The sequence below is a fragment of the Falco cherrug genome, chromosome 14, assembly GCF_023634085.1.
Source record: "Falco cherrug isolate bFalChe1 chromosome 14, bFalChe1.pri, whole genome shotgun sequence".
Lineage (NCBI taxonomy): Eukaryota > Metazoa > Chordata > Aves > Falconiformes > Falconidae > Falco > Falco cherrug.
Window position 1 is genome coordinate 12,191,047 of NC_073710.1, and position 23,728 is coordinate 12,214,774.

Here is a 23,728-nt window from a genome sequence, read left to right on the forward strand (position 1 = left end):
CAAAAGGCAGGCTCCCGTTACGCCTCTCTCCCACCGTAAAGCTGAAACGCTGAAGGAATCCCAGTCCAAAAGGCAGGCTCCCGTTACGCCTCTCTCCTAATGGAGTGCAGATGCTACCAGTGCTGCAGGTAATCCGTTTAGATCTGGTAGATGCTTTTGCAGCAGCAAGCCTCTCTCTCTCTCTCGAGAAAGTGGACAATGAAAGTCAGGGACTCTTTTTAACCTCTTCGGTGTCATACTGTGTTATGCCAACAAGTTGTACCAGTGTGATTTACACCAAAGGCTGCAGCTTTGGCATTTGGGGAATGTGGTGTACCTTCTGGGAGACTGCTGCCTAAATCCTGCTGTTGCAAAATTTGCATACTATTTCGTGGACAAATTTGGCTAGTGGAACTTCACGGGGACTGGTAGGTGACAACAGAGAAACCTGGTCCTCTGCTTCTGCTGGGGTTGTCTGGGAGGGAACGAGGGCTGAATTTGGGCCAGTAGTACTTAACACTGCTGCTGAATGAAGAAAGACATTCAATGACTGGTTTTTAATGTTACAGAGGGGGGAGAAAAAAAATCACACATGGATTTGTAACCAGTTCCAAACATATTTCCTCCTCTGTTCACATCCAGTTGTATTCTGTTTGCGTATGTGAGGGTTAAAGCGGGGGCCTGCTTCTGCTTTCAATTAAATCAAAGGATGTTTTGGCCTTGACTTCACTGGGACCAGAATCAAACCCATGACCGTAGTATTGTATTTAAGAATGAATCTCTCGCAGTCACATAAAAAAGCCAGGTTCAGCTTTCAGTATCTCATCGGAATCCAACAGTTTTAACAGTTTTCTTATTTTAAAGCTTTTGCCAAGCTTCATTCAGGAGGGCAAGTGTCCTCTGTGCAGCAGGTATATGGCTGCCTCCTTCCAGGGTGCAGGTTCTCTCTCCATAGCCCCTAGGCAGGGGCTCCCCTTTTTTGTGGGAACGTGGCTGTGGAGCTAGGCTCTTCCCAGTGGACATGTCAGTGGGTCACTTCCTCTCTGTCCCTGCTCTCTGGCTCTAGTAACACAAAACCTGGTGGTAATTCCTCTTCGCTTCTGCCTTTCACCTGCCAATGGCTCGGGCTCACCAGCAAAAACTGTTACACAAGTCTTCCTACTTGGTCTGGATATACAGGCTTTGGTAGTTGCTTTCTCTTCAAAATAGCTTTTTAACAAATCATTCTTGATGTGTTCAGTTTAAGTGAACAGCCAGGAAAAATATGGTGGGTGCAGCTTAATCAAATGTATGAACAGGAGCATCATCATTCATTCATCATTTTGAGTGCCATAACAAAAATGCGGATAGAGAGAACTGCATGCAACTTCCCAATCACGTACGTGCTTGTAGGGAATTTTAACCCACTGCAGTCTGCCCGTAACTCCCTGCAGTGTCTTCGTGCCAGAGTGAGGGGTGATGTGAGCGGTAGTGGAGGTGTACAGTAGTGTAATTGCAGCACTGTTACATTCTGGGACTGGGCAAAATTGGTGTCATTTACTCACTGGAGGACAGAAGGATGGGTTGCAGGAAAAGCAAACAGAGGAAGAATGCAAGATAAGCTGTTTTTTTCCATATTGTCATGCTCAGCAACAGAGCGCTTTACCAGTTTAATGGATAGGCATACCAACCAAATGCCCAAGCAGTGTGGGCAGTTTCTTTTAAGCAGAAAGCTAATGTATCGCTGCTGAGAGAGGCTGGTATCATTCCTCTTCACAGCGGTGGAGAGCATCCCAGTCCAGTGGAGGCTGGTGTGGGCACGGAGGGTCACCTGGTGTTCCTGCTCATCCCAGACAGTGCAGTGCTGCACAGTCCCTGGCAGCCCATCTCTGGGAACTTTTTCCTGTGGATCTGGAAATGAAAGAATTGTAGGAAAAAGCTGCTCAGCTTTTGTATGTCTAGAATCAAGGAGAGGGCTGTGGCTCCAGCAGATAAAATATTCTAGCTATTTACATGAGCAGCAGGTACCAAAGTGACTGTGTTAGCTGTCTCCGTTTACCCTTTATAAAAGGTTGTGCAGTGCTGGAGTATCCATCCCTCTTTCTCCTGCTGTGTACTGAAACGTGCTGGTTTCACAGCACCCACACATGCAAAGGATGTGGAGGGCCAGGATTGCACCCTGAAAGGTGAATGAGTTACATTTGAAATTTTCCCTGCCTTCACTGAGTCCCAGTGGGAGTTTCGCTCTTGACTTCAATGAGCGAGGATTTAGCCCAGTTATATTAAAATATAACTAGTATCTGCATGTTTTACAGCCTCCCAGCATGCCCAGCTGTACAAGGGTGATGGCAATGGGGGTAATGTCCAGATCTAGTCAGATTTGAAAATCTTAATAAAAATTCTGAGCTAGCTTCCACTTGGAAGTTAGAACAAGTAGGTGAGCAGCAAGAGAGCTGGCATTCAGTGCAACCCTGTTCTCATCAGGGCCTTCATAGCACCATGATTTAGGGGGAAGGGATGCTTAAAGGAATAGCAAGAAAAGGCTTGTATAGGCAGGAATGTTTTGTTTGAATTGTGCATCTTCTCATGTATTAACAACTTAATTCTGTTGAATGCCCGCAACTCCCACAGAGTTTGAACTGAAATGCAGTTCTTGCAGGATTGGGACCTTTGGGAAACTAGGGAACACTTTGGGAAACTAAGATGCTAGTTTAGGAGTTTGTTTTATATTAAAGAATTTTTGTTCCTGCATTGATTTTTCACGGCCAAAATTTAGTGTAAATTCTCTGTTGAGAAAACTTGAAAGGCCAGGATCCCTCGCAGCACTCAAATCAGAGCAGCAGCAACAAGAATAGCGTAACAAAACCAAGCTAGTTTTGCAATATAAATTTGTATTAATATTTTTAATCTTCACCAGCTACTTAGACAAAAGTTCAGCTAGAATGAAGTAAAAGACACAAGAAGAGCAAAAGTAACCTGAACTTTATACTGGAAAAAATGATAGTACTGCGTCTTCAGCTAACATATGCTTTAACTTCAAATGTAGGTTCACAATTTAAAATAGAGGAATTCCCAAATCGATAGGTATTCCCTACAACGTATAAACTTTTGTGCAGTTACTTGGACTTGGGCATATTTCACTGAAAGGAAATATGTGTTTGGCTCCTACTGTTACCAAGTTCTGTGTTTTGAGGGTTTGTATTATATTGTAATATGATTTGGTTACTTTTATTAAAAATATGCAAGTCAGCCAGACTCTGCCCTTCTCACTCTCCCCAGGTAGTTGCTGCTTGTTAGGAGCAGGGGTGGCAGAACTGGCCTATCTTGATCTGCAGTAACTGCAGCCTCTCCGCCTGCACGGGGCTGCCATGCATCTGCACACCCGCTGTGGTCAAGGCCTCTCTTCTGCTCCTGGTTGCTCCAGAGCAGCTCAGCCAGACTAAATGAATGCACACGGTATGGTTAAGCATCAAAAAATAATGGGAGGCCGTTTGTCACTGTCTCTGTTACAAAGAATGAACCAGCCATGTCAGTGGCGTGTAGGGAACTTTTAATGGAGAAATGCAAATTGTACCTATATTTGAAAGTTGGATTTTTTTTTGTTGTTAAGCACAGCAAATGCATTTCGTGACTGACAACTTAAATAAACGTGGTGGGATGCTGATGTGTGTAGCGAATGAGTGCCGCTCTGCCTGTATGTGTCTACTTACCCTGCCTATAAATGTGGTTATACGCCAGATGCAGTGAAAGGATTCGTAATACAGCAGTTAACATACTAGAAACTGTTTGTTTAGTGAAGTCTTTTTATAGCTGTTAAAATAACACACTCAAATATACAAACGCTACTTTAATAAGGGAAAACAAAATCATTATCCTGGCGAAGGGCTGGATCCTGCCACTGTTACTTATGGCTGGGCAGCGCTTTGCTCCTGAGCTGTTGGCTCCCCGCGAGATGGGTGGCAGAAGCAGGTCCCCAGCGAACAAACATGCTGCTGATAAATTTGGGATGAGCGGCCAGTGCTGATGGGCCTAATCCCAGTATCCCGATGAAGTGAAGGGCTTAGGGTTAATACCCTTGTAAAGCTGGTGTGAATGAAAAGCCTGGAAAGGAAAGCTCATGGGAGCCTCAGTTCCCTTAAGTCACTGCTCTGCTCATTGCAATTGTTTGATCACTCCTCCTCTCCTCCCTCAAGACCCGATGGGATGCTTGGCCACATGGATGCAGGACCAGGGTGGCTCTTGGCTACCAAGAGAATTTTTTAATGCAGGAAAAGACACTGGCTTCGCTACCTGGGATTAGTGTTTCCAATTTCTTGTCTTAACTGCTAGCTTATGTATAGGCAATGCTGTCTCTACAAATTGCAAATAAGTGTCATGTGTAAAAATCTAAAAATACATATATATTTCCATGAAATTATATATCAGAGTCACGCACCACTTTGTCTTAAGTGCGGAGATAGGCTGTTAACAACAGGTGGAAGAGAGAGAGCTGTAAGATCTCTTATCTTTACCGTGAATGCTTTGTGGCATTTCGAAAGTAATAGGTAATTTCCACTTCAGTGGTTTATTACCTGTTGCTTCAGCGGACTTTAATTGATAGTAACAGAGAACTGAAAACATAATTGTCCATGCCTTTGTTGTAACTACAACATCCATGACATACCTAATTTTCCTTTTTAGTGATGAGTAAAAAGAAAAAAAATCCTTCCAGAACTTTGAAAGAATGATTCTGCGTGGTAGCTGATAATGTTCTTTACGGATTATTGACTTTTAAAAATACATGTGGGTACTATATAGACTAGCTCTGATCCATTGAAAAAATAGATATTCTAGCCTGAACACCAAAATATGAAGTATTAAATCTAGGTAATCGATCCTGCAGTTCATTCAGGTACTTAATAGTTAATGACCGTAATATCCTTCGAAAGCACTGAAAAGTGAGCATATGGCTCAAAAACCTCTGATGGCATTCCAGGATCAGCCTTGGAAGGCAGGAACAAGAGGTTACAGGAACTGGAGATGGATAAACCTGTTGCCTTGTGTTACCTCCTCCATCCCTCTGCTGAGATCAGACTGTACTACTTGATGCTCTTTTCTTGTTAAAAATCGAGAGACGGGCTTTGGGGTCACAGGCTTTATTATCTCCATTTGGTTCTCACAGGTCAGTTTTGTACTTGAGTGTCGGGTCACTCACTTGTGCCATCAGGATTGAAGGGTGTGAAGCTGGCAATGCCTGTATGGGGACAGGCAGTGCCTGTAGGATGCTAGTGGCTGAGGCTGCCCTGCTGAAATGTAGGATGCTCACCCTGGTCTTGCAGGAGTGGTGGGGGAAGGAGTCAGTGGTTGGAGTGGCTCGAGCGTGCACGGAGCGGTGACCTGTCTGCCACCGCGGGCTCGATGCCTGCACTCCATTTGGGAATGGAAGCAGGGACCTGATCTGGGCTTACTTGTGCCAGAACCCCCCTCTGGGGCGCCTTTCTGCGTATGCAGGCACATGAACCAGTCCCAAAGCACCCATGACTGCTTGGATTTCAGTTTGCAGAGCAACGATTTATACCCTCAGTTTAAGACTCAGACTCTCCCCCCTACCCTCACTTCTTCCCATCACCGTACAAATAAAAGATTTAAAAGATGCTTAAAACAAAATTCTCCCCAGCTGAAACACCCTCCAAGCCAAGCGTACGCCCGAAGCAGTCTGAGGTGGTCAAGACGTTATCTTTGATTAAAATGGAAACTGTGGCAGAGCCGTGAGGGCGAAGCCTGCGCTGAGTTCCTGCAGCGTAGCACAGCCAGGTCGCAGACCTGCGCTCAGACGGTGCCTCTCCTTAGCACTGCTTTCCCATAATTGGAGAAAGGCCTAAAATCACCGGTCAGGTAGCAGGGTGTGAAGGTACAGTATAACCATACAATACAGCTTTGTTTATGGACTTTCACGCTAATTATAGCTGAAGTTTTAAATTGAGGCAGATCAGAAAACTTACTGCAGCCAGATGCAACCTTTAGCCACGTTCCTTGCTGTATGGGGCATGAGGGAGCATGTGTCCTGGCAGAGAGAGTATTTTAACATCTCTCCTTCCTACCAACCATCGGGCCAGAAGGCAGAAGACACCTGTTTGCTGCTCAGCTGGGCTACCCCTGTCCTCTTCTGGCCAGCCCTGCCTGCGTTTCGGGTGGGTTGGGTGTTTTTAACATACGTCCCTGGGGAAAGCAGCTGCAGGTGCTTTCTCCATTACAGTTTGCTTTGCTAGGAACTTGTGCACAAACCGTCTCAGTTTTACAGTAAAAATAAGGGAAATACAAAAACCACTGCTGTAAAGACCTGGCAGCACTGTCCACTGCCCACCCAGGCTGTGCTGCTGTGGCTGGGGTGCAGCAGTGCCAGCAGAGCGCTGGCTCCGGGCACGCCAGGGCTGGGGAGGGCACAGCCACTCCGATGCTTCCCACTGTTCTTTCCCAGTGTTACTATCTTGTGATGGGACAAGTGACAGACTCCTAAGGGACATAGCCACGCGGACAGCAGTGCCAGACACAGTATAAGGTGCTCTGGTCTGTCAAGCACCTCTGCTCCAATTTGCAGCATTTTTTCTCTTCAGGCAGATAACAGTATCTATCTTTCCCACACTGAGCAAATATTTAAGAGAGAAGCAGCACTGTTTATGCTCAGCAGCAACGAGTGGACTCTGCTTATACACCTGGGACGCTTTGCTAGCATGTCCTACGGGGCAGTTTCAGGTCATGCTCGGTGTCCTGGCTCTAAACAACCTTCTTCCTCCTCTCTGTGGCATTTCCCACAACCGCTGCCTCCTCCAGCTCCACAGCAAGGCCCAACAGCCAAGCACAACCGACAGCTGCCGTGTAAATGGCAGGGAGAGCTGCAGAGCTCCTGTCAGCTCCCCTGTGCATTTGTGCCCAGCGGAGCAGGGGGATGCTTGGAGGAGCAGCAGCCGCAGCGGAGGGCACCGAGCAGGGCACAGGCCCGTGCGCTTGCAGGATGCACAGACAGCAGCATCTCTCTTCTTCTCCTCTCCTCCCATAAAATTAGGAAAGAGACGCATTTTCATGACAGTTTGCTGAAATGTGCACTCCCTGCTGATTTGACATTGGGCAGAAAAAGTGTCTACAGAATCAATTTTTAATAAATGTAAACAACTGAATTATGAATGACAAAAATATCACTGAATGGTTAAATATTAATCTCGTAATTACTTAAATTAATACTTTTAGTGCAATGTTGTGATAGAGAGTTTTACTTACGCGGTGTCGCTACACTGGCTGGGCGGGTGGCCGGGGGGGGATGGGATCCAGTGGTCCTCCCAGTGTTGGGGCTCGGGGGTGGTGGGCTCCGCCGCTGCTCGCTACAGCCCCGGTTGCTGCTGGTCCCACTGATCCCACAATACTGGGTGCTCCTCTTAAAGCCTCTGGAACCAGATTTATTAACAACTTCTGTTTTCTGTTCAAAAAAAGATCTGTCAAGAAAATGGCTAAACTGGCCCCAAAACAGAAAGCAGCACGCCCCCTCCCCACATAAAACCACTCTCCTGTCCCAAGGCGCTGTTAAACCCCCCAACAGCGGTATGTGATGTGCAGAGCCGTGGCTGCGCTCAGTGACGATCTTGGGAAGACTGAGGGTGCTCCCGAGGGAGCTGGGGGTGCAAAAAGCCCTGGCTCCTTCTAAGATGGAGTTGGGTGAGTTTATGAAAGCGATGGTGTGCCGTGAGCTCTGCTGTGGGGGCTGGAGTCCCTGCCCTGCGGGCCCTCTCTGTGCTCCCATCTCGACAAACGCTGCAGGGAGCTTGCCTGGAAAGAAAATCGGTGGCCAGCGTTACGGGGGGGTGCGGGTAGCAGCAGCCGGCTGTAGGTACTTGCACACGGCTTCCTCCCCTGCCCAAGGAACTAAGAAAAGAATTTACTGGCGCTCTTGTCCTTGTGGGTTGGCTGGCTGCGTTGTTTGTTTTTAATCTAATAAAAGGAGATCTTAATATCATAGTAAAATTGGTACAAAGCTAGAAACTCGCCCCTTGGCGTTTTGGCAAAACATTATTGAAAATGTAAAAGCCTTTAGCAGAAACAACAGAAGCACAAAGAAATTGTAGAAATAGGATCAACAGGTTGTGTTCTGGATGTTGGGAGGAGCAGGGAAGAGCATCCAGCCGGGGCTCAAGGTGCCAGCTAGACCCACTAAGCCGGGGGCTGGACATCAGCCCCGTTGTGGCTCTGCTCCGCAGGGACGTGATGCGGCAGTGGCCGGGAGCAGGGGCCCTGAGAGGCTCAGGGTGGGCAGCGCTGCAGAGCCGTGGCCAGGCAGCAGGGAAGAGCATATTGTCGCGAGGGCAGGAGGAACAGACAGCTGGGAAGAGCCGTGCACTGGGAAGGTGGTGTGAGCACAGGGGGACCTGGCCAGGGGGGTGGAAGCAATGGAAAGGCAAGCTTGCCATCCTTAGGCTTGCACCTACTTGGGTTGATGCTGGCTTGCTGTGCTCCCTGTCTGGAAATTAAATCTTGGACAGAAGTTTTAAGAGTGTTCTTGAATTAGAAAGTGATGAATCTCTTCCAAAAGGTGGGAATGCTGAAGAGGGGTTGATTGCACAGACTCACCCATGGCTGTAAGATCCAAGTGCGGTTCTCTTTGCCTCATCCCTGTTTTCCTGTGCCTCCCACCTCTTCACAAGCATCACTGGAAGTGCCATTCCCACATGCCATAAACAAGTGAAAACACCCGTACCCAATTTGTCCACCAGTACAGTACTGGGCACCATGACCACTTATAAACCCAGCCATTTTCAGGGTGACTGCTGCCCAGTCTGAGAGCTGCAGCCGTTCCCCATGACTTTAACTCGCATCACATGGCAGGGTGCTGGAGGGAGCAGCTTACTGAGGCCGCCAGCCAGACTAGGACATAATTTCTGATTGAACATCAACAAGTTTGCACAGTGCAAAACCATTCCTATCCCCTGGCACTTGCTAACTTGCCGGCTCTCTGACAGCCTGTGCGCATTTTGCTTCTGTGCTTCTGTGTGCGGCATTTCATTCTGGCCACCCGAGACCCATCCACTGAACACGCTGGGTCCCGGTGAGGCTTGTGGAGCTGCCCCCGGTCACCATGCTCTTTTCCATGGCTTCACATGTGATGAGTAACCCTGTCAGGCAAACTTTCCTTTTGAAGCTGCCATTTGAGTTCACTTGGTGCTCTCACAGTGTTGCATTTTCTGATGGACTTTGTGCAGGTACAGTTTATACTGGCAAGAAGGGAGGAGCAGGAGCGCTTTCTGCATGCAGCGTTACAACATGCTGCAGTGAAGTTGGTTCTTGGAAAATAGCAGCCCCCTAAAATGTCAAATAAATCCTTGGAACTATTCATCACTCTGTTTTTGGGGTGGCAGTTAAGTCTTTCAACACTCTGCAAGTTTCTTTCCCCAGCAGTAATTTTGCTGGTGAAGAAATACAGCTCAGGGCACTCCACAAAGGCCTAAAAATTCATGTTTTGTTTTCATTACCAAAAAAATGCTTCACTACATTAAAGAGCGGCCCATTAAAATTTTGTACCCTGTCTTCCCTGCACCCTGTCGTTGTTGGCAAACCTTCCCCCATACGCGTGGCAGAGCCGAACAGCAGCCGTCGCCTTGCTTTTGCAGACTTCACAGGGAAAGGGCAGCGAAGGGGAGGAGGTTTAAGATACAGCCCGGTGTGCTTAGGGTGTAAGATCTCAAAACCTTCAATGGCCACGCAAATTTACTCAATAAATGCACCATACTGAGCCTTAAGTTGCTCTCTCAGTGTTTCCTCAGCTTTCAGTCTAACCCGGCACAGCACACTGGCTCATGTGCATGTCTGAGGAAATAAATTATTCCTGGAATAAAATTTAACACTATACAAAGCAACATATATAACTGTCTCGGGCAAATGGCCCTAAAATAACAATGAAAAAGAAAATAGTAAATTACTGGAGGCTTACTGAACCTTGGGATTATATAAATTAAATGTTGCAGCATGAACCGGATGGTGTTCTCTGATACCGTTGGAAAAGCTAGAGGATGAAGAAAAATAGTAAACACGTTACACTTAGGGTTTAGGGGAGCATTTGATTATTCTCCTAAGTATCTTGGACTAGCTGAATGCTGACACAGACGCGAGAGCAGGCAGTAAAACCTGGAGCTTGCTTAAGAGGGCAGAAAGATTTTTAGCTGAATTCAGTGGGGACTTGCTAAGTCCAGTTTTATTTAATATCTCCACAGTTAATTTAGAAATAAATGGCATGTTAATTAAATTTGCAACTAAATTAGCAAGTTAGAAGATCAGACCGAGGTGCAGCTGTGGAGAGCAAATCTCACCATGTTGCATGAACCCACAAGGCAAAGCCAGCGGCGTGGGGTGCAGCCGGTGGCACCAGCACCGCGGGCGGCCGTGGGGCAGCAAACCTGCCCCTTCCCATCGCCGGGGTGGGCGCCTGCCTTCCCCGGCCGGGCTTGGGTCTCTCGCATCCGCTCCCCTCGCTGCCGGGCCAGAAGGCTTGGGGTGCGGTGGTGATGCTGGAAGGAAGGAGGCGGCGAGGCCGTGGCATTCGCCAGCAGCACCACGTTGCCTTTGGCAGGGTTTGGTGAGCTTGTTATCCACGGCGGGGAAAAGCCCTGTCCTGGTCTCAGCGAGGGACACACAGGGGACTGCACGGCCGAGTCGGAGGGACGGCCTGACAGTGAAATCCAGCAGGCTGCGGGATAGTCTCTCTGGGAAATGGAGGAGTCCTCACTGGCAGGGTTATTTAAGACTTGACTTTGAAACACGAGACACTCTGCAGTTGGGAACAATGCTGCACTGTCAGAGAGATGGACTCAATTACTTAATAGGTCGTTGCTGTCTGTCTCCTGCGATTTTCCTTTCAAGAACATATATTCAGCTGGGTTATTTCTCATGAGAAGACAAAGCGTTCTGAGAGAAGCCAGGCGTTTGGAGGGGAAGGGCGGGAGGAACAGCAGCCAGGCAGATGCCCGGTTTGCTTTCTGCAGAGTGTGCTCCTCAGGACGTGGAGACAGCTGGAGTGATGTAGCTGATGCGGTATATTTTGGTCCTGTAACCAGCTGATCCCCCAGGCTCATAGGTCCCGCTTCCTTTCCTTTGCTCACAAAAGACTGGCCACGTTGCTTTCTTCTGCCAGGCTCTGATCCCCAGGACTGCTGGTGGTGGGACTGGTCCCGCAGGCAGCGCTGCAGATGCTGCACGGGCCATTGGTTGCCGGTTTGCCAAAGCATGCAGCGTTGGGTGGACGCTTACCCACCACCGAGGGGTCCGTACGGCTCATCTCGGCGTATGGGCAGCCTCTCCTCTAGCACGGAAGGGCTTTGGTGGCATTTGATCAAAAATGACAGCCCAGCTGGAGGAAAAGCTTGTGGCCAGGATCCCGTCTCCGATTCGGCTCGCCGTGAGCAGGAGATGGCGGGCAGGGGTCTGTAACAGCCGGCGGTGCACCTTCGCACCAGCATTCCCCTGCCAGCTGCGGGTGGGCGTTTCACAGGCACTTTCTTGGTGGGCTCGTGGGCCTGATTCGCAGCCCTGGTTTGGGGCAGCGCGAGCTTAGTGCCAGGGCAGCTGCAGGGCTCTTGCTGCTGGTGTGTGCGCCTGCACACGTGCTCCGCGTGTGCGAGCGTGTGGTGCACGCACACGACTGGGGCATCTGTCTTTGTGCACTTGTTTGTCACCAAATTAAGATACTGTGTTACCTTATGCACATTGAATTGATGCAGCTAAATTGGCTGGATGTTCTTAAGCCCTGAGGGTATAATGCGATTTTGTCTCTTTTGCCCATTTCTTTTTCTTTCTTTTTTTCAGAATAAGTCGTCTGTTTAATGGCACAGAGCCTATTGTCTTGGACAGTTTAAAACAGCATTATTTCATTGATCGAGATGGTGAAATTTTCAGATATATATTAAGCTTCCTAAGGACATCTAAGCTACTGCTCCCAGATGACTTTAAGGTAAGGAAAGCTATAGTCTGCAATCTGTTTTTTCCTCCCATTGTGTCATTTGTTTTGGTGCAGGTTGGTTTGTGTACTTGACCTAAACACACTTAACTAAATGTTGCTGTTTATTGTTAGGATTTTTAGTACTTGCATATTACACCAGGGATGCTATTATTTAATAAATGGACCAATTGTTGTCATGGATACCATAAAAAGTTAAACGATGAAGCTTATGGCTAAATCAGTTTTTCTAAACTAATTGTATTTTCTCACATTTTTAGCTTATTTATAAGGGTATAACAACAGTTAAGAAGCAACATCAGCAACTAGCACTTACCAGGGTTTAATGCTCAGAATCTGGAAGAAATATTTTAAATTTGATACTTAGAGGACTTAAATTGTATAAATCTTTTTCTTGTTGGTATAAAAAAGAAACACCCTTAAACAAGCCCACGAGGATTTGTGTTAGATGTAACCGATGCAGATACTTTGATTTCAGCAAGCAATCTTTACACAGTTTATGAATGTCAAAATATTCTTGGGAGATGCAATTTACTGAGGGCTTTTTAAGGAGCAATACATGTTTTCTGTGAAATAATGGCGCTGGTTGTGGCTTTGCAAGTCCTGATTGTTTAAACGCTCTCCTCCTAGCCTTGTTTATTTGACTTTGCGCTTACAAAACTTGCAACATTGTCATCCTTATGTATGAAAATTAGAAGACAAAAGTGCCCAAACTGTAGATGACAAGTTTCAACAAAAGCACTAACTCCAGGATGAAATGATGAATAAATTGGGATGGCGATGGGGATCTGCTTAGTTAGAGGATGTGGAGCGTTGCTGGGGAGGAAGGTTCCCGTGCTGTGCAGTGAGATTTCGCTTTGCACGTTGGACTAGGTAGGCAAGACTGCATCAATCCAGACGTGTGGTTGCTGTGGTGGCTTCGGCTTTGGAGTACAGCTGATCCGCATGCTGCAAACCCCTCCTCAGCCGCTCTTACCTAAGTGACAAGTACTTGACCCCAGCATGGGAGCGCTCCCGGTTAACGCTGAGCAGAGACGGTGTGCGATGGGAGTGCACATCCAGTCCCAGGCAGGGAGGAGTGCTGGCGTTCATGGGCAGTGCTGGAGCACCCAGCCAGAAGGGCTGTCCCGAGCGCTGGCCTTTCTGGGGAGCAGCAGCCCTGCGGTTGGGGTGCACCAGGCAGGGTGAGAGCCAGAGCACCCAGTGGGGCATGTGAGAAAAGCTCTTTGTAGAGAATGAGAGCAAACGCGCAGGTTGGAGTGAGGCTGAAGCCCAGCCCAGCCCTGTGGATTGTAAGCTGGATCAAGTAAAGGGGAGAGGATGGAGAAGCCGGTGAACTGCCGGAGAGACGCCTTAGCAGCAGTGTTTGGGGCGGTCTAGTGGGACAAGAAGGCGTGAGAAGAGAGGGCAGAAGAGATGTAGTTAGGGCTGATCATGGCCCCAGCTGGCATCCAGATTTCAGAGGTGCTGTGAAACAAAACCAGCAGGATTTGGTAAGAGCCTGGAGGTGAGAGTGCCGGTGGATGCCAAGGACTTGTCTGCACAGCGAGCCGCTGGCAGGGCTGGGAGAGACTCGGGAGAGCCGGCGCTGTGCCCGGGCTCAGTCCGTTGTTCCAGACCATCTCTTTGCATAGGGTTAACTGTATTTTGTTTAGTTCCTCCCTGGGAGAGCTTTAGAGCAAACCCCAGGCTAATGAGGGCTCAAGAACAAAGCAAAGTATTGCTAGGTAGGGAGTAGCTAAATAAAAATGCATAGAAGAATGCGCTGCAAAGCTATATTAAAACTGCATTGTAAACGGATTTGACTTCACAGAAATCGTGTAATTTTACCAGCGTGATTAAAGTGACAGAAGACAATAATCAAAGGCAGCAAATGGAATCACTTGGTGTTTCTAAATGCAAAACTCTATTTAAGGTATAAAACCTGACAGGTTTTCCAGTGAGACTTGCATTAAATGTTCTTTATGTCAAACAAAGCATTATCAAGTGTTTTGAATATTTATTAGTTTTTACCCCTTAATTTAATCAAGCAGTTTATTAGCCTCAAGGTTTAGCCAAGTTGCTTTTCAACTTGAATTGCTGCTCAGATGGTTATTTTGGAAAGTTTGGAATGTTAGTACCGCACTAGCATTATTGTGTTTGCTATTTAAGTGTTGTTTTCAGACTAAGTTAACACTGAAATGCAGAGAAAGTGGGGTATGTGTTCCTAGGCTAGTGGTTCTTTATTATCAAGTCTGACTGGTGTGTTTACAGTGAATATTAATTACCCTTCCAACTACTAATAAGCCATAACTTGAAAGTGTTTAGTATCTGACAGGTCTCCCTGCTGAAAGCAACACTCTAATAGTTCATATAATTTTCCTGGGTTTGGGGGATTTTAAGCCACATGAAGTACGCCGAGAAATTACTGTGCGTTCTTTGGCTCAGCTCTCCCTTGCAGCCAGCCCGTGCTGAGCGAGGCGATGGCGAGCAGCCTGGAGCTGCTTACAGCTCCCTGTTCCTACACTTCCACAACACCTTGAGCATCAAACGTCCTTGAGCGTGGAGCCAGCATGCCCCAGTCTGCCCACTGCTGGGTCAGGGGTGGCTGGCACAGGAGCTGCCCCTCCTCTGCAGCCCAAATATCCTCTGCCTTGATCTCCTCCTGCCATCAGAGGTGCTTCCCGAGGAGATTTATGAGCAGCATCTGTCCCCTTCACTGCCAATACATAATTTCATGCAAAACCAGGACGAATGGTACCTACTTACATGAGACTCACTTCCTGCTTATCTTAAGGATATCTTACTGCTCCATCTTAAGGAGGGGAGGAGCACAAACGCACAGGATATTTGAGTTTCATATGGATTACAGAGCACTAGAACCACAAGGCTAACACACTAATTCATTACTATCGTTTTAAAATCAGTGTCCTTGCATCTAATTTTAAGTGCTCTCAAACTGACCTTCGCAAATGGCGCAGTTGTCATCGCAGAAGCGAGCAACTTTCTCTCGTAGCCAGGAGTCAGAGCTTCACAGCACTAAAATATAAAAGAAATGTTGAGTCAGGATGACAGTTTGTTGTTTCGTGTAACAAAGAATAACAAGTGAAAAACGGGTGGAAAGAGCCATTTCAGCCTGTTCAGGAGTCAACATCAGGTACAAAAATAAAGGGCCTCTTTAGTACTGAGAGAACAGCATCAGGTTCACGGGAGACATGGTTTTACAGTTTCTGTTGGCTGTCTCTGCCTGTACTTAGCAGATCTGTACGGACCCACTGGCACTGACGTTGAAGCAGCAGCACAGCTGGCTTTGCAGTCACACTTCCCATCTCCACCTCAGGAAGATGTCACCCCTGTCAGAGGGGACTGCAGAATTCAGCCAATGTGAAACCCACCAGAAAAAAAGCTTTTCTACTGAATCACGAGGAGAAAATTACTTTGTGAAAGGCAAAAAGGTGCATCTTTGAAGGGTCTGTTTACCTTTGCTATGAGATCTAAATGCTGTCCAGAAGTTGTGGATGGAGTGCTGTGTGCACTCCAGCAGGCTGTGTGCATCCCACCTGGCTATCTGCTCCCTTTTCCAGGTGACCTGACAGAACTTCACTAGTTCTTAAAACAGCCGCAAGAAGCTGAAGGCTCATGGTAGCTCATGAAGGCATTTTATGGTGCTTTACAGCAAAATCAGAGGCTGGACTGTCTATCTGCCCTTTAGTGTAGCAGGGAGCACCCTGCTCATGAGCAAGGACCTTGGCTGGTGGGAATCACCTTTGGAGTAAAACAGTTTTCCTTGGCTAAACACAGTCAGCTCCATTAGCTCCCGTACACAGTGCTTGACTCTGGGCTGTGCTGCCATGAAGTACACTGCTGTTAAAGAGGTTGGGAAGGTAGGGAAATAATCCTTTGGAGAAATGAGAGATGCATCATTAGTCCTGCAGCACAAGGAACCTGGATACTGTACAAAATCTGCTGCGGGATGCTGCCTGCCACTCAGCAACACGCACCGATGCCAGGGCTGGACCCTCCGTGAGGGGGGTGCTGCAGCAGCTGTACGCGTTTATCAGCGTACCCCTGGGACAGAAGCTGTACCCGGCTGCTCTGGGGCTGTTTCTGTGAGACTGTGTGCACTTTGCCACTGTGCTAGGCAGTTAGCGCCCTGCAGCTACTCCTGTGCCTGTTTCAGTGAAACGTGCCTCTTCCGGATAGATCTAGAAAGATGCGTGTCTGCATCTGCCTTTGGTAACTTACAAAAGTGGGCAGCATGGAAATGTTTTCTTGCAGCTCCTGTGGCACATCCCTGGCGAGGTCCCTGGTGGACTGAATTCTTCTGCTTCATGTTTCATGTTAAACTTTTGCAAATCGTCAGGGTAGAGTTGTACATCTACAGTGCAGAGTGGAAACTCCTGTGTCGGTATTACCTGGACATTTTTTGTAGACGGTCCAGGGCTGGGCATTGCTTCCAGTCTGGTCACAGATACACAGTACTCCAAACAGTGTATCAAACCTGAATTGAGAACATGATGTACTTAACGGTGTGTTGAGTCCGTTACCCTGTGCGAGCGCAGCCTTTAGAGAACCAGACCCCCAGACTGTGAGCCGTTTGTTCGTTCTTCCTGGTTTTGCAAAATCCTCTTCCCTCTGTAAATACATTGTGACATTCCTTAGTGGTGCCCAAGTGACTCGGTGGGAAGGTGTCCCTTCCCGGCGCTGTCACTAGTCGACAGCAATGAATTTCCTCTTACCTAGCAGAAGACAATTTTTTATCCCCTCTACATTTCTACAAATGCTACACATTTCCCTCATTGCCACTGCCTGATAATAAGTGCCCAGACTCCCCCACGCCGCACATGCACGTTGCCCCTTCGCACCAGCACACCTCAGGTTCCCAGCTCCTGTTACAAACCCCTTCTTCCAGTTGCAGAACCCTTTCCAGCATATTTGTGCTCAACCCGAGAGTGGAACGGACATGGAGATGAGAGGCTTATTTTAGACACCTACCCAAATACCTTGGCTTAACCCAGGCAGTGGTGGCCAGGTGCACACCTCATCCCAGAGCGCGCGATGCCCCAGCACAGCCCCATTTCCACACAGCCAGCAGCTGAAGCGTGGCTGCATCGTTCTGGGAATGGTAGCAGAAGAGCTGTTTCATTTGAAAACTAGTCTTATCATGAAATTGTATCAGAATGTAAACCTGATCTTGTTTATTTTAGGAGAAACCGTGGCTGGCAGGAGTCACTAGAGCTGGATTTGATGCCATGGGCTCATGGCTGGCTGTGGGGAGGTAGAGGCGGTGCGATCCTGGTTTTGCTTGCTGTATGACATTACCATTCTGGTCCGGGGGTGCTGGACCGTTGAACTCCTGTGATTCAGGATACTGCCAGCCTAGCCCAAAGCCCAGTGAAGTCGGTCGAAAAGGCTCTCGTGAATGTCATGGGCTTGGCTTCCAGCCTCAGGAGCACTGTACCCCTCTCTGCTTGCAGAAATGAAGGACTTGGGTTTTATATCACCGTACCAACTCTTCTGGGTTTTACTGTTGACTTTTCTTAGCACATATTCACTTGATTGACCTTACAAACAATACCTTGTAGTAACAATGAAGACAGATATTCTACAACTAATTTTTCAGGACCTACTGAAAACAGTGAGAGACTTACCGTTGCCTTCAGGAAGCACTAGCTGCTCCTGTTCGCTGCTCTACAGCATTACATTTTCCCTTACCACTGCATGTTTTCCTTTGCTCAAAAGAGAGATACGTGGGACCAGCAGATGCCCGGTGAACGTTTGATGGGCCCCTGCACACACCTCTGTAATGAGCGCAGTTAGGTGGTGGACTGTGTTGCTCCGGTGTCCCACAGGAAGATTTTGGAAAGTTTGGGACAGGGGTGGTTTTTTTAATTTAGGCCACTAATCTCTGTAGATTTAAACCATTCCCATACTCAGTAACCCGGGAGATTCACTGGTGAGCGGAGAAAAGCAGTAATGGTTCAGCAGAGGGTGCAGATTTTGGGGAGGGGGGGAAATACCTTCCATCGGGGACGAGGCTTCGGGTCTGATGCTGTCTACCCAGGACCAGGTGATGCAGCCAGTCTCCACACCTCTTCGTCTGGCCTGTTCCCAACTCCAGTTGTTTGCAGCGTGCTTTCTGTATGATTTCTTCTTTAATCTTCCTGTTGTTTTTCATCTTCCAGCTACTTCCCAGGAGTGTGCCATTTCTTCCGGCTTGCTCTTATCCCTTTTTCCTCTCTGTGCCTTCTCCAGTCCTTTTTTCTCCCTTAGTGGGGTGTGTGTGTGTGTGTGTGTGTTGTCCCAGCCTTACTAGACATCAAAGAGATGTAAAGGATTGGATGTCCCTTTTGTAATGTGATAACCTTGCCGGTGTCACCGTGAATATTCATACATCTCCAGGCTGCAGGCAGCCCTGGGGTGAAGGAGCACCTCTCCACTGCGGGGGTGGGTCTGTGGTGCCAAATTTGAACAGAGCTAACTGCTTTGGTTCAACAGTATCCTGCAGCAGCAGATTTTGCAGGTTAATTCCAAGCCTCTATGAAGAGTTGCACCTTTTTGTGCTGCATGTTCATTGGCCTTTGATTTCCCCTCTTCCCCGAGTCCTGGAGCAGCAGCACTGCCATTGTTTTTCATGCAATTTTGGTGCTCGTTTCCCGTTACTTCTTGTCGTGCCCTTCTTTCCAGTCCAAATCATTCCAAGTCATTTCACTCTTTTGATTTTTCACTTCATTGCATTGCAGTGGTGGAGAATGGGCCTTTCTGTCCAGGTGCTGACCTGCAGCATACTCCTCAAAATGCATTCACTGTGCCTGCGGTGCAGCATTTCCATCTGTAAGCAGGTGTAGGAGCCAGGAAAGCAAACGGCAGGTCTTTGCAGAGAGGAGCTGGTGCTGTGCTCTTGTTGCTCCTCTTCCCTTCGGGGGGCTGAAGGAGCTGGTGAGCCAGTGTAAGCAAACTGCCTGCTGGGGCCTTCCCCCTTTCTTTGGCTTGGTCTGGTGGGCACGGCTGCTTCCTCGGGTCGGGGGGCTGCTGACACCCTTTGCCTCAACATACTCTCACGTGTTTAAGCTGAGGTGGGAAGATCTGCTGGAAATCTGATGAAAAGTTATTAAGCAGGATGTGCAGAAGACATCTCAGTCAATAAACGGGGAATTGCATCAAACTGGGAATTTGAATTGCCCAAAGCCCAAGCAAGCTGGTGGACAAATGGCTGGGGAGAGCTGTTTCTTTTAAGTTGTTGGAATGCATAGCTGAGCTCCCAGCCAGCAGGATGGTCACTACCTCTGTATAATTTACCAGGCTCCAAAGTATGCTTTAAATACATGAATAATCATGAAACGCAGGGAGAAGCTGAGCGGAATTTCAGACTCAGCAGACAGGTGAAAAGTGAAGCTGAACCGACATCTCTGTCTCATAACATGTGTGCGAGAGGTGACAGCGAAGCCCGAGACACTCTGTTGTAAGATCAGAAGTGAGTATCTGAGGCCAAGAGTGCAGATTGGGGCTCAGGACATCTTCTCTTACATCAGCAGGCTTTGCTTATTGCAACCAGTGATTTTGATTTCTTAATCCAAAAGTAAAGCCTTCTGGCATTGAGCTTGTGGGATCATAAATGAAAGAATAATTCAGTGCAATGGGAACTTCACGGTCAGCTCAAATAGATTCAACACTAACACGGTGTGGTTTTCTGTGTAGGTGTAAGACGAAGACAAAGTATGTGGATACCTGTTGCCTTTGCACTCTTGCTGACAATACATAAGCCTAAGTAGGTCAAACAGGAAAATACTCATTTTTAGAAAAGAACTATAAGCATTTCTAGTTTCTCTCTCTCCCTCTCTTCTTTTTTTTTTTCCCAGGACTTTAATCTTTTATATGAAGAAGCAAAGTATTACCAGCTGCAGCCAATGATTAAGGAACTTGAGCGATGGAAACAAGAGAAAGAACAAAGGAAACATTTCCAGCCTTGTGACTGCTTGGTCGTAAGAGTGACTCCAGATCTGGGGGAAAGAATTGCATTGAGCGGGGAGAAAGCTTTAATAGAAGAGATCTTCCCGGAGACTGGGGACGTCATGTGCAACTCCGTAAATGCAGGCTGGAACCAGGACCCTACCCATGTTATTAGGTTTCCTTTGAATGGATACTGCCGGTTGAATTCAGTGCAGGTAATGTCCTTTCGGTGCTGGCTCATCTGTTTGCTGGGGTGTTTTTTTTATTATTTCTTGTTCAATTATATGCAAATTATTTGCTTCTGCCCAATTACCTTCAGTGCTTATACTGCAAGGAGACATTTTCTGCCTGGTGAGATCACAGTCTTTCAGGTTTTCCTAAGTCTAAGCAGAAAACTAGATTTAGATTTTGTGTATGTTAGTGCCATGCTGGTCTCATAATGGTGTTATACTGATAAATGCTAATTTTTTCATCAATGTATAGCCTGCAGCAGTTTTTTTTTCCTCCAAAGTGCCCCCAGGAAGAAAGAGAGAGTTCCAAAAACTACAAAAAAAAAATCTCCACACCATTTTATAGAAAATGCAACAATGTGTAAATGCATAATTTATGTCTCACTCATAATTAAATGATGGTGCCTGCGGGATGGACTTAAAAAAATTGATCTCTGCACTTTTTTTTTTTTTTTTTCAAAAGGATGTTCTATAAAAATTGCCCAGAGTATTTTAAACAAAATGTATTTCATTTTATACTCAGAGTTTTGACATTAGGTTTAAAATTAAACATCTGAAACAAAAGAAGATAACTGGACAGATAGGTGGATGGTAGCAGAAATAAATAGGTGGCTTGTGTTTAGGCAGCAGCCTCATGGGCAAGAAATGCCATTTCACAAGGGATGACCGCCACTGCGCCAAAGCTTTGGTGTTGTAGCCATCCTTGGGCTGCGGAGAAGGAATGCTGGTGATGATGCTGTTTACTTGTCCCTTAATTAACAAGGGCAAAACAGAGCTCTTGGTTTTTGCACATATGCCTTTAAATTACGCTGCAGACACTTGTATTACGGAACGTGAAATCAACCTATAGGGGAATATTTCCAAAGTTACCGTCCCCTGCAGATGGGCTGTGGCTGCAGACATTAACTGGGCTGTGGGAAATGCCATAGTGGTCCTGATAAAGCTCCCTGTGGGCAAATACCCGCAGAAGAACTGGCCCGTGGGACAGGCTGGCCAGACAGGTTGGGGAGGGAGGCGTAATAGCAGGGGAGGGCAGGAGCCTGGAGCCCTTGCTCACCTGTGGTGTTACTGCGCAGCATGCTGAGGCGCCCTCCATCCCCCAGGCTGCCAGCTGACAACGTTTTTGGGAGACCCTCAGTTTCCAGAACACGTAAAGGTGGATGGAGCTGTTTTAACAACCTGCATTTGACACTGATGCCTCTGGGCAGCGTTCCCTGGTGCATTGTGCACCAATAGACGCTTTTGTCTGAAACCATTCTAAATCTAGCTATTTTTGGGGAGTTTTTGGTTCAAGACTTCCAAGTGTTTGATTTGGTTGAACTTTCAACAGTCCGATGCCTGTGGTTAATTTTGCACAGTCCTTAGCAATGTCATGTTTGGCAAGGTTTAGAGTGGGCTGCCCCAAAAATAGGCGGCTGGAGGTGGGTCGGAGGCCATCACTGGAATTCATCACTGTGCTGGGTGGAGAAGGGAGCAGCTGCAGTTTAGCTAAGGTGAGTGGACAGGGAAGTGTGTTCATGTCTCAGCCATGCTGTTCATGTGATAGGTGCATGCAAGAAATTAGAAAAACTAAAACAAACGAGGGTCACTGCGAGCTGCTGAGGGGCTCAGCACTGCAAGCCGCCAGTCCAAGTGCTGGATGCCCACATGGCTTAGCACTCGGCTCTGTTTTATCCGAGGTGGCGTACTGGCAGGAAATGTGTGCTTGTAGTAAAAGTTTAATGCTAATTATTGTGATTATTTGAATGTGTTTTGAATTCAGTCAAAATTCAGACAGAATCAAAGAGTCTCTTCGCATGTTCATGTTGTGAAAAAAAATTCTGTCAAAGAGTCTGCAGTGTAAATAATATTATTAAATTACATCATTTTACTAAATTACATCATTTTACTATATAATTAATAGAAAGTGTTTTCAAACACTTTCTGGAAAATGATGCGTTGCTGAGACCAAAGGCTGATGAAATCAGCAGCTAATTATCATTGGCTCTGATGGACTCTGGTCAGTGCTTAGCTGCTGCCCTTCCCCTTCCCAGGATTTTTTGGCAAAACAAGATTAAGTCAGAAGTTGGAAGCACAGTGGAGCAAATGCACAGACTTAAGGGAGACGGGTTGGGAGGGGAGGTGGTTGGAAGAGCAGAATCATTTCCAAAGAATCTCAAAGAGTGACACAGTAAGTCTGCCTGCTGTTTGCTGAGGTGCATCGCTTTTGTCTCCCTGTGCCCCGCTGAATGTATTTGGTAGCACAATTGCAGTATTTATAGATCCTTTGGATCTTTGGAACATATTTTCATGAAATGTTTTGTGTCAAAAACTGTGCATGTAAAACAAAGAATGTCCACACTGATTAGGTAGTGCTAGCCAAAAAAATATAGTAACTCTGAATGTAATACCCATATATATGTAATTACATATAGGTATAGAGTTTTCTTAAAACTGACAGTTTTTTCAATTCCTTGCAACAGGTTCTGCTTGAGATACATGAGCTTACCTTAGAGAAAATTCTGTGACGCTTGTATATGTCGAACATCGAGTCTTCATAATTAAAAATGTATTTGTTAGTATTCTGCAAAATTTAAATGAAATGCAGTAAGTGAAGTATCATGTTTCCATTTGGAAAACCTTCCAACAAAATCAGATGTGCTTGGAATACTGGAAGACAGGGTATATTAAATCCTAGCACAAATCCTGTGTTTAATATTGTGTGTCAGTCTCCCTGTATGTAGGAGAATCACAGCTGATACTCACTTACTTCTTGGCATATTCTCTTTGGAGATTTACAGGAAAGTAGCTCTGATTCGATTCAGAGATACTCGCTGGTTTCCCTCTGTCTGTATCGTACCTTCAGAAAAAGTAACGTGCATAGAGCCGAATTCACTAAATGGCCTTTAAATCTGTGCATGTTCCACGTGCCGTTCAGTCTTGTGTACGCACTGGCGCATACAAACAGTGCTCAGCGCACGTGGAAGCAGCCTTCGGCAGCCTTTCTCCATAGACCTGAGCTCAACTTCATCCAAGTTACACTTAAAACTCGACAGTATTTAAACGTTCTCTGCATTGTTTACAGGATTTGGCCTGTTTTGTTTCTTGCTGAGAAAATTGATGATACCAAGGTTTTTAACACTAGATTATAGCCTGCAGTCTAGTCCTTCAAGCGCGTAGGTAGCAAAAACTGATCGCTTTGTTCTGCGTGCGGTGCTCTAAGGTGTAATGTCTACCTGGATTGTCTGGCTGCAGAGAGCTGGCTCGGTACAGAGCGTGCAGCCTTCCACGGCTTTGGACCGAGGCAAGCCAAGGGCACCCCTCTGCTTGTTTTGTCTTACAAGCAAATTGATTGTAAAAAAAAATTTTAGCAAGGATTTTGAAGTCACGTCTCTCTCTGAAATCTTACCTGTCAATCCGCTGTTTTGCTGTCCAGTTAAATGGAAGAAGCCTCCTTTCCTGTGGCTGGGTTGCCTCTCGTCTTTGTCTTGCTGGGTCTAGGAACAGGGGTACGTAATACAGTCAAAATACACTCTAGCCTGTGAAACAGCAGTCTGACAACATCTTACCCCTCCTTCCCTCCCAGACTCCTGCCGCCTTATTTGAGCAGGCACAAGTGTTAGGGTCTGCAGCCCATTTCTGTCCTACGGGCTGCATGCAG

The 23,728-nt window shown here is 46.9% G+C and overlaps 1 protein-coding gene across 3 annotated transcripts in view; it reads left to right on the top strand.

Annotated features, from left to right (window-relative positions):
* Positions 1–23,728, top strand: part of KCTD15 (potassium channel tetramerization domain containing 15) — a 45,535-nt gene that overhangs the window by 16,909 nt on the left and 4,898 nt on the right. For 2 of the 3 annotated variants that reach the window (XM_027813186.2, XM_055726931.1), the window contains exons 3-4: positions 11,779–11,923; positions 19,768–20,073. In XM_027813186.2, coding sequence (XP_027668987.1) covers positions 11,779–11,923; positions 19,768–20,073 — 451 coding nt within the window. Of the gene's footprint in view, positions 1–31; positions 129–11,778; positions 11,924–19,767; positions 20,074–23,728 lie in introns of those variants that run through there. The other variant, XM_027813187.2, reaches the window with a different exon arrangement.